The sequence below is a fragment of the Trichoplax adhaerens genome, genomic scaffold (assembly GCF_000150275.1).
Source record: "Trichoplax adhaerens TRIADscaffold_16 genomic scaffold, whole genome shotgun sequence".
NCBI classification, from domain to species: Eukaryota; Metazoa; Placozoa; class Uniplacotomia; order Trichoplacea; family Trichoplacidae; genus Trichoplax; species Trichoplax adhaerens.
Window position 1 is genome coordinate 893,657 of NW_002060958.1, and position 16,935 is coordinate 910,591.

General features: G+C 36.2%; 2 protein-coding genes across 2 annotated transcripts; one reads left to right on the forward strand and one right to left on the reverse strand.

Moving 5' to 3' along the window:
- Positions 1 to 1,029: 1,029 nt before the first annotated feature.
- TRIADDRAFT_60585 (uncharacterized protein) lies at positions 1,030 to 5,807 on the forward strand (the record flags this gene model as incomplete). The annotated part of the gene is made up of 13 exons (XM_002116517.1): positions 1,030 to 1,056; positions 2,508 to 2,549; positions 3,142 to 3,329; positions 3,657 to 3,715; positions 3,912 to 3,952; positions 4,126 to 4,209; positions 4,301 to 4,328; positions 4,442 to 4,716; positions 4,761 to 4,812; positions 4,989 to 5,062; positions 5,151 to 5,259; positions 5,410 to 5,499; positions 5,602 to 5,807. The coding sequence occupies 13 exons, from the start codon at positions 1,030 to 1,032 to the stop codon at positions 5,805 to 5,807; spliced, it is 1,275 nt and encodes a 424-aa protein (XP_002116553.1).
- A 1,540-nt stretch (positions 5,808 to 7,347) lies between these two features.
- Positions 7,348 to 10,927, reverse strand: TRIADDRAFT_60586 (uncharacterized protein; the record flags this gene model as incomplete). Its single annotated transcript, XM_002116584.1, has 8 exons — positions 7,348 to 8,349; positions 8,498 to 8,631; positions 8,682 to 8,884; positions 8,955 to 9,176; positions 9,306 to 9,423; positions 9,603 to 9,771; positions 9,858 to 10,206; positions 10,659 to 10,927. 8 exons carry the CDS (start codon positions 10,925 to 10,927, stop codon positions 7,348 to 7,350), a joined length of 2,466 nt encoding a protein of 821 aa, XP_002116620.1.
- Between the last annotated feature and the right edge of the window lie 6,008 nt (positions 10,928 to 16,935).

The following is a 16,935-nucleotide window of genomic DNA, read 5'->3' on the forward strand; positions in this document are numbered from 1 at the left end:
ACAAAATAGTTTAATTTAGGGCATGATCATTGACCCATTGCATTTGCAGAGTTATACAGTATGATGAAATACTTTGGTATATACTCGTATCTATATATATATATTGAAAAGTGTTACATGCACTTACTAACATATACAGTAATTTATCAGGATATATATACCAAAGTGTTTCATTATACTGTATGACTGCAAAGGGACTAAAGCAAGTTGGTTTTATTTCTCTATAGTGAATAATCTTTTTAATATATAATATATATCTATATATGAGTATATCACTTATATATCTATATGCGCGTATATATTATGGATACTATATTATATACGACGAGTATATATATAATTAACCTTGGTTTTAATGATTCTAGTCCAACGTCTATAATATGATCATTGATTGAGGCACTATGGACTTGTTACAATTTCCTCTTATTTCGTCTAGCCATATTAGAACAGTATATTGCTTACTGTATACTATCGCACGCGAAGTATAACGAGCGAGGGATCTAGTCGTACTTATTAAAAGTCCCTGGTCAGACAACTACCTCTATCTCAGGGACTTGTAATAAAGAACAAATTGTGAAAAGTTTCAGACCTCGACGCTTACTATATGTTAACATACTGTAGAGGACAGCATTATCCGACCTTGGACTCCCCCCTACTGGACTATATTGGGTTTTTCTACTTAACGGTAGTGTGGTCCTTTAAGTGACTTGCTGGTCCTGAACTGGACCATATGACGTCATGATTCACAGTACTTATCACTGTACTTACAGTGCTGACCAATACTGTAGACGGTAGATGACGTTACCATCGCGGTATGACGTAGACGTCGACAGCAAATTCAAATCTTGAGCCTCCATTTTAACGCCATCGATTTGTTCAAGAGTGGATATTATTGCCTTTTCCTGGCTGATTCGACAGCATTTTCCTCCTTTTTCCTTGATGATTATGTTGTTGACTTGTTATTTCTACTAGTAGTCGTGTTAGATTGCTATTTTTACTGGTAAGACCATCGGACTCGATCGATTCAACATGGGTTCCTTTATCGGAATACTCAAGGTAAGTCCGTGCTGAGATTAACGGTTGCGTCCAGTCATGATCCATGCTGGATAATGAATTAATCCATCAGCATTATTATTCCATCCACTTTCCATTTAATCTTGATACCTTGATGATGTATGTATAGCAAGATGTCTTGTGAGTGCTTTAGAAAGTACAATTGACCCATATGCTTGTCTGCGATGATAATGGAAAGAGACGAGAATTGTGGTCGAGATTCTCTTTGACTCCCTTTTAGTCAACACTTGACTCATTAGACCATTGCGATTGCACCTTGCTGGAAATCGGTAAACGACTTACTAGCTATTGATGCAAGGATATCCAATTAACCCTTAGTACCTTGGATTGGTATTGGGACTTGTTTTCACGATGGCGATTGTACCTCGCTTGAATGGGTAGATTACTTTTGGATGGATGCTATAGATATTCTAAGCTTGACCCTTCATTCATGAAGAATGCCTTGCATTCGTCTTCGACTCTATCTAGCCTACTGCAGTGGAGAAAATGGCCTACGACATGGACTGTCTCCAATGGATTGATAGAGCATGATAACCAAGGCTTTAAAAATGACCACCATTTTAGTCATCATCCTATTTCACCTGCTATCGTTGCAGCCGTATCCCTTCCACACCAATGGTTGCTTCAATAACTGTGTTAGTTTAGCGTTGATCGTTATTCTGAGCATTCCATAATATCAATCCTTTTAAATCCATTTCGGAATAGATTGAATGCCTCTACTAGGCTAAGGTAAACCGTTTTGGAATAAGAGTGCAAACCACAAATTGAAAACGTCATTGAAATAATTCCAATTTCAATCATCATTCAATTTAATTTTACCATCTCTGGTTCAATAAAATGGCAACTGTATCGCTTTCATCGATGATTGCTTGAATCGTTGTACTGTATATTGAACCTTTTACGGGATGGATATCTTTCCCTCGCCTTCAACGAATTCAATCATCTTCAATCTATTTTTGAGTCGATAAAATGAGTTATAAGACTTTTGCATGAGTACATGATCTAAAATAATACAACCTATGGATCGAAACCACGAATGAAATAGGCCCAATTTGAAAATGAAAAGGCTAAATCTTTCATCCCTTGTTCAACATAATCGCAGTAATACAATTTGCTAGCAAATTCATTTTTAATGAACTTGATGGACATATCTTAATAGACGACGAATACTTTTCCACTAGTATCTTGGATCATATTGAAATACAGCTACCATAATGATCAGTGAATTGGTTAAAAAATTCGTAAATTCAACATACAACACAACCATAACCATAATATACTTTTACGTCTTGACCTATCGTACGCATAGGAGTATTCTCGAATATTGTATCATCTGATCTACTATGTACATGTCTCATTATGTGAGGATCATCTAATAATTAATGTTGTCTTTATTTTCTATCTTTGTAATTTCATCGATACGCTTCTCTCAGAAAAACAAATCGTCCAAAGAGATTCTGGAAGATATTGAGGAGGTAAGTCGTATTACTACCGTCGATCTTAACCATTCGATAATTATGGATATAGTCAAGGTTAACGTAGCATGATATCGTAATATCCTTTCAATAACAGTTTCATAACATTAATGTTATGCCCTAGTCAATAGTAGTATCAAAGTCCGTTATAGTTTCCTACCCTACCGCAAAACTACGCTATTGATCTACGCTACGTTATTAACCAAAGTCGAGATATCATCCAATGTCTTATTGGAGGATATGCAATCTCAAAGTCTCTCTTTTTACTATTGGATGATAACGAATCGTTCAAAACTTGAGTCTTGATGAAAATAGTACTTGCTTTCGCTACATGACGAGAATCATCAACGAAATCTGTAAATATTGAAATAGTGATACACAATTTTTCTATAATTGAACTTTAACTGTAACAACAGCAAGGTAACAATCATGCAGTTCATTACTCAGAATTTTCCTAATCAATCACCAATCGCTACACTCACAATTATCACCCATCCAAAATATTTAATTATAACCAACATTGCATCGATAATTAATGAACAAATTGTAATAATCTAATCCTATCGTTATCATTGTTCCATATATTATTTAGAAAATTAAAAATAATGAATCTACGAAACGCCTTTACGATCATCGCTTGAAAAATGTCACTTTCGATTTAGTGGCAGTAGTCCTTCCTTTATATATTACAAGCTTGATTGGATATTACTACCTTTATCTACCGGAACAAACTCCAGATAAAATCATTTATTCTCTACCTTTCGCCGTTGTTCCATTCGGGTAAGCAAAACAACAACTTATACATTACTACAGTAGGGCAAGCATTGGATAACGAAGCAATGTTCCGCAAACTTTACGTTTATGTAGAGACTGATTATACTGTAGCTAGTTCATGCTAACTTTTCTTATGATTACCATTTTAAAGTTACTGTTATTCAGTTGTACTTACCTACGAAAAAATAGCTAGATAATTATATTGCAGATACGGCTTACTGCAAGTTACTTGCAATTGAATTGCTTGATTAAGATCACTATAGTGCTTATGAATCATAGTTATAAAGATCTACTATACGCAAGTGTTCTTTTTTGAATCCACATTATGTATAGGGCTTATGGCATTAAAAAATTCCTTGAATACTGGTATAAAAAAGCTATTGGTAAATCAAGTAAGTGAAATTGTCGCCTAAACTAAATACGTCTCAGTCACAGTTAATAGAACTCTCTCCATTTCGATATAATGTGTAGTTCTTTCATGAAATAATTTAAAAAGCTTATCTATTCTATATGTACCTTCTAGTAGCAGGCAATAATACTTTACTGTTGACATCAGCATAATTTTACACCTTTATTTATCTATTCTAGACCTTACACTAAGAGAATTGCAAGATAGCAAAAAGAAAGTGGTAATGCTGCAATTTGCTAAAAATCTTATCGAGCTAATCCTTGCCAAATCATATCTCGATTATTGTACTAAAGCTACAGTTAGATTTCTCACCGAAATGCTCTATATCCTATTAAATTTTTACAGTACAACATAATGAGTGACTGCTTACAATATCTCTATTCATCACTGTAGTTAGAAGAAGTAATGGAAAAGGAGACCTACAAAACTGCTAAAGAAATATTAGAACGATTCGATCCCGCCTCTAAAAAATTACAGGTATGCCCATAGTATATTTAGTCAAAGTTGCAATGCTTAAAAATTGCCTTACGGTTTCAAAATTAAATAAAATTTTGTGTTTACTTCCTAGATGTTTAATCAAGAAGCTAATAATACAGGTACTACACTGGCTACTAAATAGACATTCAATTGTTTTATTTAACTTTGACTTTCATGCTCTTATATCGTCAGCAATAGATAAACTTTGTTGCAATAATTTCTTATGCACCAGATATTAGACGACGAGGGAATGCCGCAACCAAAGCTAAGAAAAAGCCTGATGATGGTGCTAATAATTCAGTAGTATTAGCCGATGTTGCGCTTAGGCAGCAACAGCAGCTGTTGTACCAGGAAAAAATTATCAAGGAGCAACATTTGAAACTTCAAAAGCAAAACGACCAAATATCTCAAGGATCGAAACTTTTACAATCTAAAAAATCTAATGATTCTAAAAATACTACATCTACGTCTGAGAATATTGAAAGCAGCATAAACGCAGCTAATGAAGTCACTGAAACCAATAAAACTAAACAAATCACTCGGGTGAAGAGACAGTCAAACAAGCCGAAGGTGATGACGATGATTACTTACTTTTATTACCAGGTACGTGGGTAAGAATTAATTCATTAAATCTCATAAATAGCCCACCGTAATTAAGGTGTATGTAATATTAGGTAGATAAACTGAATAATTTGACAAGTAGCCGATTGTAGTATGTTTAAACGTTAATTACTGCCTAACTTCAGTATTGTTTACCGGTGTCTTATCTTTTTCAATAGGAACTGCTACCGATGGAAACAAAGAACCTGTCTCATATCCAATCTTACCAAAAGATCGTAGCATGACTGATAAGGTAATTTCTTGTTTAATACGTTTTTATCTACTGTATATGGATGACTAAAAAAGGGTGTTTTTACATTTCCAACAATGCATATATTTAGATTATGGAGTATTTTGTTGGTGATGGCCCTACCAATCGATACGCTCTAATTTGTAGCAATTGTGCTGGCCACAATGGGATGGCTCTAAAGGAAGAATTCGAATACACAAGTATGAATGTAGAACCTGTAGATAGTATTACACGGGATTTATTGTAATGATAATATAATTAACATAATACATACTTATGTCTGTTTGATCTGTTTGATGTCTATAATATAACCACCATTTTGCTGATAAATTCATCCCGACATGTAATAGCATTTAGATGTGCTTACTGCCGATACTTAAACCCATCACGAAAAAGAAGGCAGTCAGCACCTCCTTTAAATGTGTCACTATCAGAATCAGGTACAATAGTATGCTATCAAATGCAATCATTATCGATAATAAAACTATGTTACATGCACGAATAGCACGGCTACTTCTGACTGATATTTTCTCAACACTTAGTACCTACGTCAACCTTGGCTAGCGATACCAAAAATACTCTTTCAACGCCTTCCTCGAAAAGGAAGGTAATCCATACGAGTACGCCCAAGGTAAAAGAAACAAAACCACCTGATGTCGGGCCGAAAGCAAGTGAATCTACGTCCTTAGCTGCTGTAACGGAAGAAAGTACAATTCGAAACGAAGATGAAAGTTCCAACGAATCATAATAGCCTACTAGAAAGGGTTAAATGCTATCTATAAAAAACTGTGCTTTTCATTATTTAACAGCTAATACGAATATATCCTTATATTAGTGCCAGCTCAAGTAAAAGACTAGTAACCTTTCTGATTGTACAGTTCTTTACCAGAAAAAAAAGTAAATTTTATTATTTCTAAAATTATCACTTTCTTGCCGCTATTATTGAAATGCTACTGCTTCTGTAACATATTCGTATGATAATTGTTAAACCCTCGATAGAATTTAGCTAAGTCCTATAATGAACGTACCATAACGATATAATTGTTCTCCTAGTGGAAGTAAATTGAAATTTTTATCGGATTTATTTGATTGGGTACTTTGATCTCTTGTATTTAAGAACAACTTGGAGTTAATATATTTCACCAGATCCTTAGAAAAAATTATGCACCTTTTTTACCCATATTGTATATCAATAATACCTTATATTTCTAACCTCTGTATTAACTTATTACGTCATTAATAAATACAAGAATGAATTTAACAATTGATTTTATGACTTTACCCAATTTCCAGCTATGTACTGTATATTCGCTAGAGCATGAAATCGCCCGTTAGATTTAAAGAATATGACGAAACGGTTACAATCTTACAGACTATCTATAGCCACTATTTGGAAATATTTCCCAGATAAATTGTATAAATTTTAAACATTACTTTTCTTGGTTGTTTCTGATCGATAAAGAGAAAGCCCTTTTAGTCAAGAACTGCAACGAGTTCAGGAAGCAAACAGGTTTATTACTCGAGTACTTTGATTCCATGAAACAAGAATACAATTGATGTTCATCATTGCTCTCACAAGCTAAAATCAAGATATCCGCTTTCATTACCGGTACTTACAATTAACACCCTAAAGTTACAAGTCAGAAGATATATAGTATATCCTATAGTAGCTGGTGTATACGATTGGCGATATTTAACATATTCGTTTACTCTCATGAATTGTATCATAATTACAAAGACATTTAAAAATTATATATGTATGTGAGAAAAACAATGTTGCACACCTATAGAAAATAGTTCTTGTTCAGAGTTTTACATATTAGTAATAATAACAGTAAAATATCTTTAAAGTAAATGTGCAATAGTTCAAGATGCAACCTTGATAGTGTGTATACAGTAGTATTGTTATTGGATAAATAGCTTCGTATCCTATACAACTCCAATCAGGATCATAACTTATTCAATAGTAAATTTATGAAACTTATCAAACACCGCTATCGAAATGCAGCTAGTACTCGGATTGTTACAGTTGAGTAACAGTAGTAGCCACGCCTAATGAAGTAAATCTGTGGTAATAATAGTAACTAAATTATTATTTGAAAAATTTCAGGAGGCAATCGAATGAAAGCATACAGAATTACGATGTTCAAATTATAACCTTTTATTTACACCAAATTAAACTAATGCTATATTACATTATGTGCTAATTTATATCCGTAACATCTGCAATTTATCTTACATCAATGTCCTTTAATCGATTGGCATAGTGTAGTACGAAATTGTATATCCTATGATCTATTATTTTTAGTGTTGGGTGACGTATATGAATGTTGTCGATGCTTTGGGTTTAAGGTATTCTTTGAATAATTATCGGAAGTAAAATTGGTCGATTTAAACATTTGATGAGGAGGAGCAAATGCAGATGGTGTTATATCGCAAACTGATGTATTATCATTGTCATTTAAATTCGGTGACTGTTGTATAACAGAGCTTTCAAACGAAAAAGTCTGATTTAATCCACTATGGACTACATTTCCAGGCGATACAGATGATCCACGAATAAAGTTGGGCGATACATCCTTACCACGAGCACTAGCGATCGTATTTGACCATATTCCATGGTGAGGTCGAATTGTCTCAGACATCAACGGGTCTATCGCCCCTAATTTCATTACAGAACTGGACGTGATTTCTGGAGACAAATTTCTTGGTGGATGCGTTATATTATATTGAGTATTATGCAATGGCGATGGATCTGCAATTTGAGGTGATGTACCGACAGAAGTCATATCATCTTCACTGCCACTATCTTCACGATCAGTTGGCGTTTCAACATCAGGAGGTAAGATACGAGCTCCACTATTATTATTATTATTACCTTCCATAGCAACTTCAGCTAATACAGCAGCCACCTCTTCAGCAGTTACATCATCTATTTCACCATTTTTCCCACTAGCGATATCGCTAGCTATATCGAAAAGCATATCTGTATCCAGAGAATGAAACTCTCCAGGTATGTTCATGTTGGATAAAAATTCGGGTAAAACAGGCGATAAACGATTAAAAGAATGAGGTGTAGGAGTTCTCTGTGAAATCAAATCACTTCCACTATCAGACAGTCGGGACAGCATGTAAGGGGGGGATTCTCTTTCCGAGGATAATTTAGCCGATTTTTTAGCAAGTTTATTAGACATTTTCGATGACTTCTTCGATTGCTCTTTTACTTTCAATTTTCGTTTGATACCTCTGGCATCTTGGTTCATTGCTGATCTTGGACCATTATTCAATATCTGCGTAAAAATTGTTGTAGATTCAATTACATTTACTTAGTTCTCCATACTTTTCCTATTCAGCTCTTAATAATTTATAATTAATTATGCAAAGTACCGTAACCTTACTATTTTACTTTACAATTACTGTGATAGACTACAGTCATACCTTCTTTTTTGAATGTTCTTCACATAACGGTTTATCATTTAAAAAATCGAGAGTAGTCTTGGCGCAAGAAATACCACCAGGGAATTTTGCAGTACACGAGGCAAAAAGGACCTGCTCTTTATCGTATGAAATATCTGTAGTAACATAAACGTTAAAGAGAAATACCAAACAACACACAACAAACCTATGTGTAGACCGATTTGCAATTGCATAGTAGATAAAATGGTTAATAAATCAATTTTATTGTTACTGCTACCGCTTATTACAATTGCTGAAAAGATACGCAGATCACAATATTTTGAATATGGTAATGCATTCTTTGAACATCTAGTTTCTTCATCATCAATGTAACAACAGGTGATGATAACTGATTGACGCTTAGTAAGCCTAATAAAAAAAATGAATGTACACTAAGTTGATGGTATTATTTCCCTATTTTATAGTATAACCATCCAACCTTTTTGCATGGTCCTTTTCGCATAATATTCTGGCAGCTAAATATGGACTTTGTTTAGTTGTTTTCAACAAGAACTTTAGGTAGCGATCCAAGGCTTTAGACTGCCTAGTATTTTGGCTAGTGAATCGAGCGATCTGGTAGACTTCTCGCCTTAGCTTATCACGTAAACAAGTTTTTCTTCTAGTACGGATACTTTCATAATCTAATTGGCTATCATTTGCACTACAACGTGAGTATTAAGATAGGATATTTTAAATATCAATTACCCTAAAGCAACTAGAATCATACCTTCATGACAAAATGTCTATGGAAATAAAATAATATGAAGACATTTTAATAATTATTTTTTACCTTGCGTCATCCGTATCCCAATAAGGATCTAAGCAAGACTTTTGCCAATAACGATTGTATTCAATATCTCCAGCATCAGGTTCGTCAGTGCCAGAGGAAGACAAGTATTCATTGTCGACTAATAATTTTTGAAAATACGTATACATATATATTTATGCATATAAGTGACATTTAATTATAAGCAATGATTGATGGTCGATCAGTACTTTACATTTTCACCAGTAACATTATTAAGCGCTGTACAGATACAGCCGTGCCTAGAGTAAAACTATAATACTGTGTAGGTATTATGCAAACCTGATAACAGGATATTACGCATAAATTTCTTTTGATTTCGCCTCATTTCTCGCATTGCTTTGACACTAGGGTACTTGACATTAATGGCAATTCGTTTCTTCGCCTTTACTTTCTTCTTTTTTACATTTTGTACAACAGGACGTCGTACCAAAACATTTTTCTCGGATTTCTATAAGGCCAATAAGGAATAAAATATTCCAATTAACAGGTAGTAGATGTATTTATTATAGAAGCAACAATCATGTATTAACTAACCGTCTTTAATTTCTTTTTTGATTCCTTAATTGTAGATTTCGGTAACCCTTTCAGCTTTTTCTTCTTTTCTGCTTTTAATCCTTTCCCATGCTTTATTGCTTTTTCATGCTTTATTCCTTTTTCATTTTTACGATGATGATGCTGCGGCGACCGATGACGACGATGTTTGCGATGCTTTTCTGCTTTCGCATCTGATTTTTTCAATTTCGTCTTGACGTTTTTATACTGTGGCTTTATTTCCACTGATGATAGCGATTCCGATTCTGACTCTGATAATACTTCATCACCTTTTCTTTTCCTAGATTTCTTGGGCTTTACTCCTAATACTTGTAAATGGCTATTGCAATATCTGTACACGTAAAGATGAAAGAGGTTAGCATTAGAAAAATGCTAGTCTATCAAGTTGGAAAGAACTCAGAATATTATCACTTAGCGAAGTCTACTTTAAAAGAAATGCATGCAGTCGTTGTCAAGTAACGACAAATTGTATAAACAAAAGCAATCTTTTTCGAAAGGATTACAAGAAGCGTTCGTACAATCATAACCCTTGTAACTTAAGGCAGTATAATCAGCCTTAATAAAGCATGAATATTAGCTTGCAAATAAATAACTAGATGATCGTATATAATATTGTAAGTCGTTTTATTGTATAACAATATTGCTCACTGCTAATAAAATCATAATTTTATAGTTCATTACTCTATGATTGGAGAAAGGTCGACATTTTTTCATTCTTGATTATATTCTAGAACTGGTGTATCAAGTAATTTCATTTCTATTAACTTGTCAATCCAAACTTACATTCTATCTTCATTCTCGGGTATAGGATTGGTACATTGTTGACCATTATACTTAGCCATATAAGAACATTGCTTAAAGGGGCAACTTTTATCTTCCAAAACATGACGAATACAGAAAGCGAAACCATTCAATCTTCGTTGCTTGCATAACTTTTGCGAATAACTACATAATAATTTACCATCTGTCGGTGATGTGTGTATATTCTTGCCTTCATACATGGCACTGTCGTCATCGTCATCCTCGTGTACTTTTGGATTATCGATAGCCATAAGTTCCTCTATTTGGTGAAGAATAAATAGCCAGATATGTTATCAATACTATCATTTTATGTCACTTTTAGCTGTAGAATATGAAAATGTTATTACTAGTAAAAGGTATGTCGTTTTTGTGTACTGATTACAAGACTGAGACTAGTCGAAATATCCCGCTTGTGATATTTTGCGCTACTACACTATTACGATGCTGTGAGTTGTTGAATATTGGGTATGTGAATTAAAACACATTATGCAGTCATAATTGTCGTCATTATATATAATAGGGCTCATCTTTGGAATACGCGTCCAAGTATACGTCTATCCATTCTTGGCGCTATTTTAAGCGTAGAATTGTGTCTTCATGTCAAATTGATACAAATTTATCATACTACGTATAGGATAGAAATGTTTGTGTCGTTGCGATGTTTTTGATGTAATTAACGTACAAGTATACAACCTATATCGTGAGAAGAGGTTAGAAACCTATTAATAATGGTATGAACAAGCCTATTGCTGTACGGTCAATATTTTATTTTATTACGGAGTAGATCTTGATTTGGTATCGTGTACTAGATATGGCATGGTATTTTAGAGTGAAATATCAATATGAGATTTGATATTGCTTCTTTGCCTTTAAAAAAAGAATAATCTACTTTGGTAGCCTAAAGTAGCCAACCATTAGGTACGTCAACGGTATTTGGCGTGGTAGAAAATAAGAATAGACTATGGAGAAGAGTGCATCACTTGGTTTGGAGTTTCATCTGCTTACTTTCAAGGATATACAGTATAACAGTTCGATTTATGACTCAAAGTACTGACAATGGCCAACGATTTAGCTTGGATGGATATTTTATTTTGCTAAGAGATGTCTCCAAATGATTACATAGCAACGTAAGTTTACTGAATTGATAAACAGAGCACCCTTGTATCATTAATCCATCTTTGATGGACTTTTTCAATGTATGGTAAACTAGTTTTCCATAAGTAATGAAGTTATGCTGTAACAAAAGTTATTTTCTTTAGAATCAACTCAACAGCAAATGTGTTGTGGAAAAATGAGATCGAATTATGACGGTGATTACCATTTTCTTCTTCTGGTGAGTTATCTTCATAATCAGGCGAATCCATGATAGTAGAAGTTGAATTGGGAATAATTTTTGGCTTTTGAGTATCCTATAAAATAATATCGGCCAGTTTGGTAATTGCCAGATCTTTTGTAATTGCTTATAGAAATGGAAAATGAAAATAATTGACTGTTATTCTTAGTAGAAGGAAAGATTAATTGTGTAAGAGGTATGATACAGATTTATCATAATAAGTATTGAAATGATATCGATGCAATCAGAACAAAAAAACAGACACAGAGACCAAGACAGACTCATTGGCCAATCCATTGAATACATTTCCATCATGTTTTGTCGGTCATTGACTAATTTGTGATTATCCTACAGAATGGACTGTATTGTAAGCTTGATGGTATTATTATTTGTCGAAGTGAGTCCTGTTGATGATCAAGTGAGCGACAACACTATCTACTATACTAGTGGTTTGAATGCATTGGACGTCTTGTGGAGTAGCCTGGCAGTAAAAAAGGATATGCCTGAATCTTCTTGGCTACTATTACACTAACATGACGCTTGAAAAGCGTTTGTCAAGTCATTTAGCTGACTCGGATGCTAGCGATCGACTAGGCTATCCATTTGAACGGGATGGATGGAAAAGTAATGGATCATGATGGACTAGTAGGCCAAATTGTTTTTCGCCTTAGCGAGGTTGCTTGGATGAATCCCTTGAGGGGTTATGGAAATAGGTCAGTTTACAAGTGTAGCCTGTACAAGTTGGACTTTGACTTGTATTTTCCAACCTAGACTTCTCCATGTGACTACAAGATGCTTTTCCTTTTCATTGGAAGTTAAGCGATGATTTATCCGATGCAAAAGAGGACTGCAATACGTTGGTTATCCAAGCGCTTGACGAGTCTGTCTCTCTCTCTCTAAACTATTGCCCACCAATCGCGTGGTGGGCAAAACGAATACAGTAAGACCATGACTAAAAAACAGCTTGAATCTTTCTCATCAATCCATAACAGAAAAGTCAATCAAGACAGTAGCCTTGAAAGTGCTACTACATGGCATAGAAGCAAGCAACAACCCTTAAAGATAGCCAATAAACAACACCAAGATTTGTCGAGCAAACACAACTGATGGCCATGGACGATGCCATTGAATTGACCAGTGCTCATCCAAGCCGACAGACGGTAATATAACCTATGCTTATGGAAAAGAAAACAACAGAAACAGCCAGTGAACGATATGAACTTACCAATCAAGTGATTGAGTGGAAAGAATTAGCACATTGAAGTAAAATAGACACCAGGAGACATCAATTAGAGAGGAAGAAGACCAGCAGCAGGCTTGAACTTGCTAATGCAGTTTGGCCTAGGAGGGCAAGCGATTGCAATGACTGCGCAAATCAACTGGATTACTATGGCGATCGAGTGTCTCATTCAGCCGACAAGAGCAGACTGGAAATGAGTCTGTTGTGCGCAGGTGCAGGGCGCTGCGCGTTTCGGTCTTTCGTTCGGCTATCCAATGCCTCATTCAGTAGTATCGACTCGAGTGAAATCCCTTTCGAGTAGGATAAAGTGTAACGACGTGGCTGGGGTAAGCCAGTCACCGTACCTGGTGGAGCCCCTGATAGGCGATGGCGTCATTATCTAATGTCGCATTCAGTAGTATGAAATAGAGTCAAAGAAGTCTTTGATGGAGCATGCCTCACTTCTTCTATGGTACTCCACCCGCGCACAGTGTACAGTGTACAGTACACGCCAAGTCCAATGTACTGTAGCTTGGACGGCACCCATGGTCATCGACTGGTGGAAAAGAAAGACAGAGACGTTGTTCAGTTTAGCTAGGCCGAACCTCAATAGTTTGCTCGTCATTTTAACCCGATCCTATGTCTGTAACAGTTTGCTGCACTATCCATGATGGTCAATTTGTTGTAGAATGGAGCTGCCGGGTTGATGTTTACTATCCAAAGCATTATTCAGTAGTGTAGTATAGAGTAGAAGAGTAAAATGCAGTCGCATTGTTCCAACTGTTTACAGTGCAGAGTGTACATTCTACAGTGTACAGTATTCTACTGGACAGTACACCCAAAGTACAACGTACTGTAGTCTGCGCAGGACATAAACTCTTGAAAAAGAAAGAAAGAGACGTCGTTCCCTTTCGTTCTGACCATTCGAATTTCGATAGTCATATTAACTGGACCCTATCTCTGCAACAGTTTACTATACTGTCCGCGATGTTCAATTTATTATAGAGTTGAACTGCCGAGTTGATGTTCACTATCCAACATATCTATCATTCAGTAGTAGACAGTAAAATAGAGTTGCATTGTTGTTCCAACTGCTCACAGTGCAGAGTACAGTGTACAGTGTACAGTATTCTGCACATCAAGTACAGTACATTGTACTGTACTCTAGTCTGGGCAGGACATGCACAGTTGAAAAAGAAAGAAAGAAAGAAACGTCGTTCCCTTTCGTTCCGTCCACCCGTATTTCGATAGTCATTGGAATTGGACCCTATCTCTGCAACAGTTTACTATACTGTCCACGATGGTCAATTTATTATAGAGTTGAGCTGCCGAGTTGATGTTCACTATCCAACATATCTATCATTCAGTAGTAGACAGTAAAATAGAGTTGCATTGTTGTTCCAACTGCTCACAGTGCAGAGTACAGTGTACAGTGTACAGTATTCTGCACATCAAGTACAGTACGTTGTACTGTGCTCGAGTCTGGGCAGAACATGCACTGCTGAAAAAGAAAGAGACGTCGTTCAGTTTCGTTCCGACCACCCGTATTTCCATAGTCATTTTAAGGTTAACTGAACCCTATGTCTGCAACAGTTTACTACACTGTCCACAATGGTCAATTTATTATAGAGTTGAGCTGCCGAGTTGATGTTCACTATCCAATATATCATTGAGTAGTAGACAGTAAAATAGAGTTGCATTATTGTTCCAACTGCTCACAGTGCAGAGTGTACAGTGTACAATGTAGTATTCTACACATCAAGTACCGTACTGAGTACAGTACGTTGTACTGTACTCGAGTCCAGGCAGAACATGCACTGCTGAAAAAGAAAGAGACGTCGTTCAGTTTCGTTCCGACCACCCATATTTCCATAGTCATTTTAAGGTTCACTGGACCCTATGTCTGCGACAGTTTGCTCCACTGTCCACGATGACCATTGTCGATCTCCAATAGTCCAGTACTACAGCACAGTGCTGCAGCATTTGACCAATGGAAGATCGATCAATACAGTACAGTAAGATTGGTGAGAATGAATACTGTACACTTACAGTACAGTACTTACAGTACACTGTACGCAGGAGGCATAGTACGCAGAATCGGTGATCTTCAGTAGGCTGACCAACTTGCCACTGACGTAAACTGTGTTGAGTCGATAAGAGGACAACAATAGAAAATGACGCCAGCGACGGGTCATTCTACTAGACGCTACCACTCAAACCGTTGACTACCCTCTAGTGAAAATTCAGCAACCCGCTACTCGTCGACAGTATACTGTATCGTTTCAGATCGATGCTTCAATTGAAATGACCAGCAAAAATAATCAAGCCAACATTTTGCTAGGCTGAAAGGCATTTTCTTATTCCCTCTCCTTCATTTTGCTAGTCGTTGGACTAAGAAGGAGAAATGGTTGTTCCATGATTGCTCAGTAATCCATCACAGACTTGGCTACTTGCAAGAATGTTCTCTTACAAATAAACCATGCTGAGGCCTCTTCCGTCGTCGATAGTATAGTGGAACATTGCAGACATACCATGTAGTTGAAACGACCAGCAAAATAGTCGTTCACTGTATTCGCGGACTGAACGACCATTTCTTGTTCGCTCTCTTACTTTTGTAGTCCTTTTGATGCCAACAAGCGAGCATCGACTCGTCATCCATGGTATACCATGTACGGATTACAGTTCCATATCGACGGCACTCACTATGAATACATACAGTATGTCAGAGATGGTAGCCAGCTTTTAAAAATGCTTCTACTGTACTTTGAACTGCGTCGATTCTAACTTCAAACTGACGATATATACCTCCAATAGAAAGCAACAACTACGAAGAACATGCCTTGTTATGATTGACAAGCCTCTTGAGCCTGAGCTCAGTAGGCCATGTCCACTCTATACTGTATTCTTTGTAGAATGTTGTACAGTGTGATCTGTTTTCTTCGATAGGTTGGAACAGTCAAAACCAAAAGTAAAACGCTTCCAAAAGATCAATCGTTATCAACCTTCCGATACACATTCAAACCATGCATTTGTCATCAATATTGTACAAATGCATGCAAAAATTGGTATATCCAATGTATCGGATCAGTAAACGCAAGGGAAAAAAATTTCCTTTGCAGTTTGGTAGAAATGAAAGATCAATTTCATTGGGTGAAATAAAATTAATCTCCAATGTAGTTTTATCTATATTCCGGTCCATCCCCAAGTGCAGACCTTGAAGATACAAGTCCTACCATTGGAAGTAGTACTTTCAATCAGATGGCCCAACTAAAAGGGAAAGCAATCATCAAACATTTTCAATATTTTCTTTCCGACATTAACTCCTTGACTGATCCAGTCCAGCGTAGAAGTTGTTTTAGGCCCGTCTCGACCACACGGTCTTTGTACTGTACTGTATGCTACTGTATGTAAATCGGCATGCCCCCCTACTACCAGCCAAGATACACCGTGGCGGAGACTGGTTTGATAGCCAAGGCGTCCCACTATCCGTCCAGTTTACCGGCAGGTCAGTGCAAAGGCTACAGTACAGTACTGTACACTGTAGAGTTTTTTAAGACAGACTCCACGTCCTGTACTGTACAGTACTGTACTGTACTATAGCGTACAGTACAATTGTACATGATGCACTGTAGACCCCCTTGCCATATACGCCTGCGCAATCCAGCACTATATAAACCCCGTCGCAACACAAAACAAGCTTAGTCGAG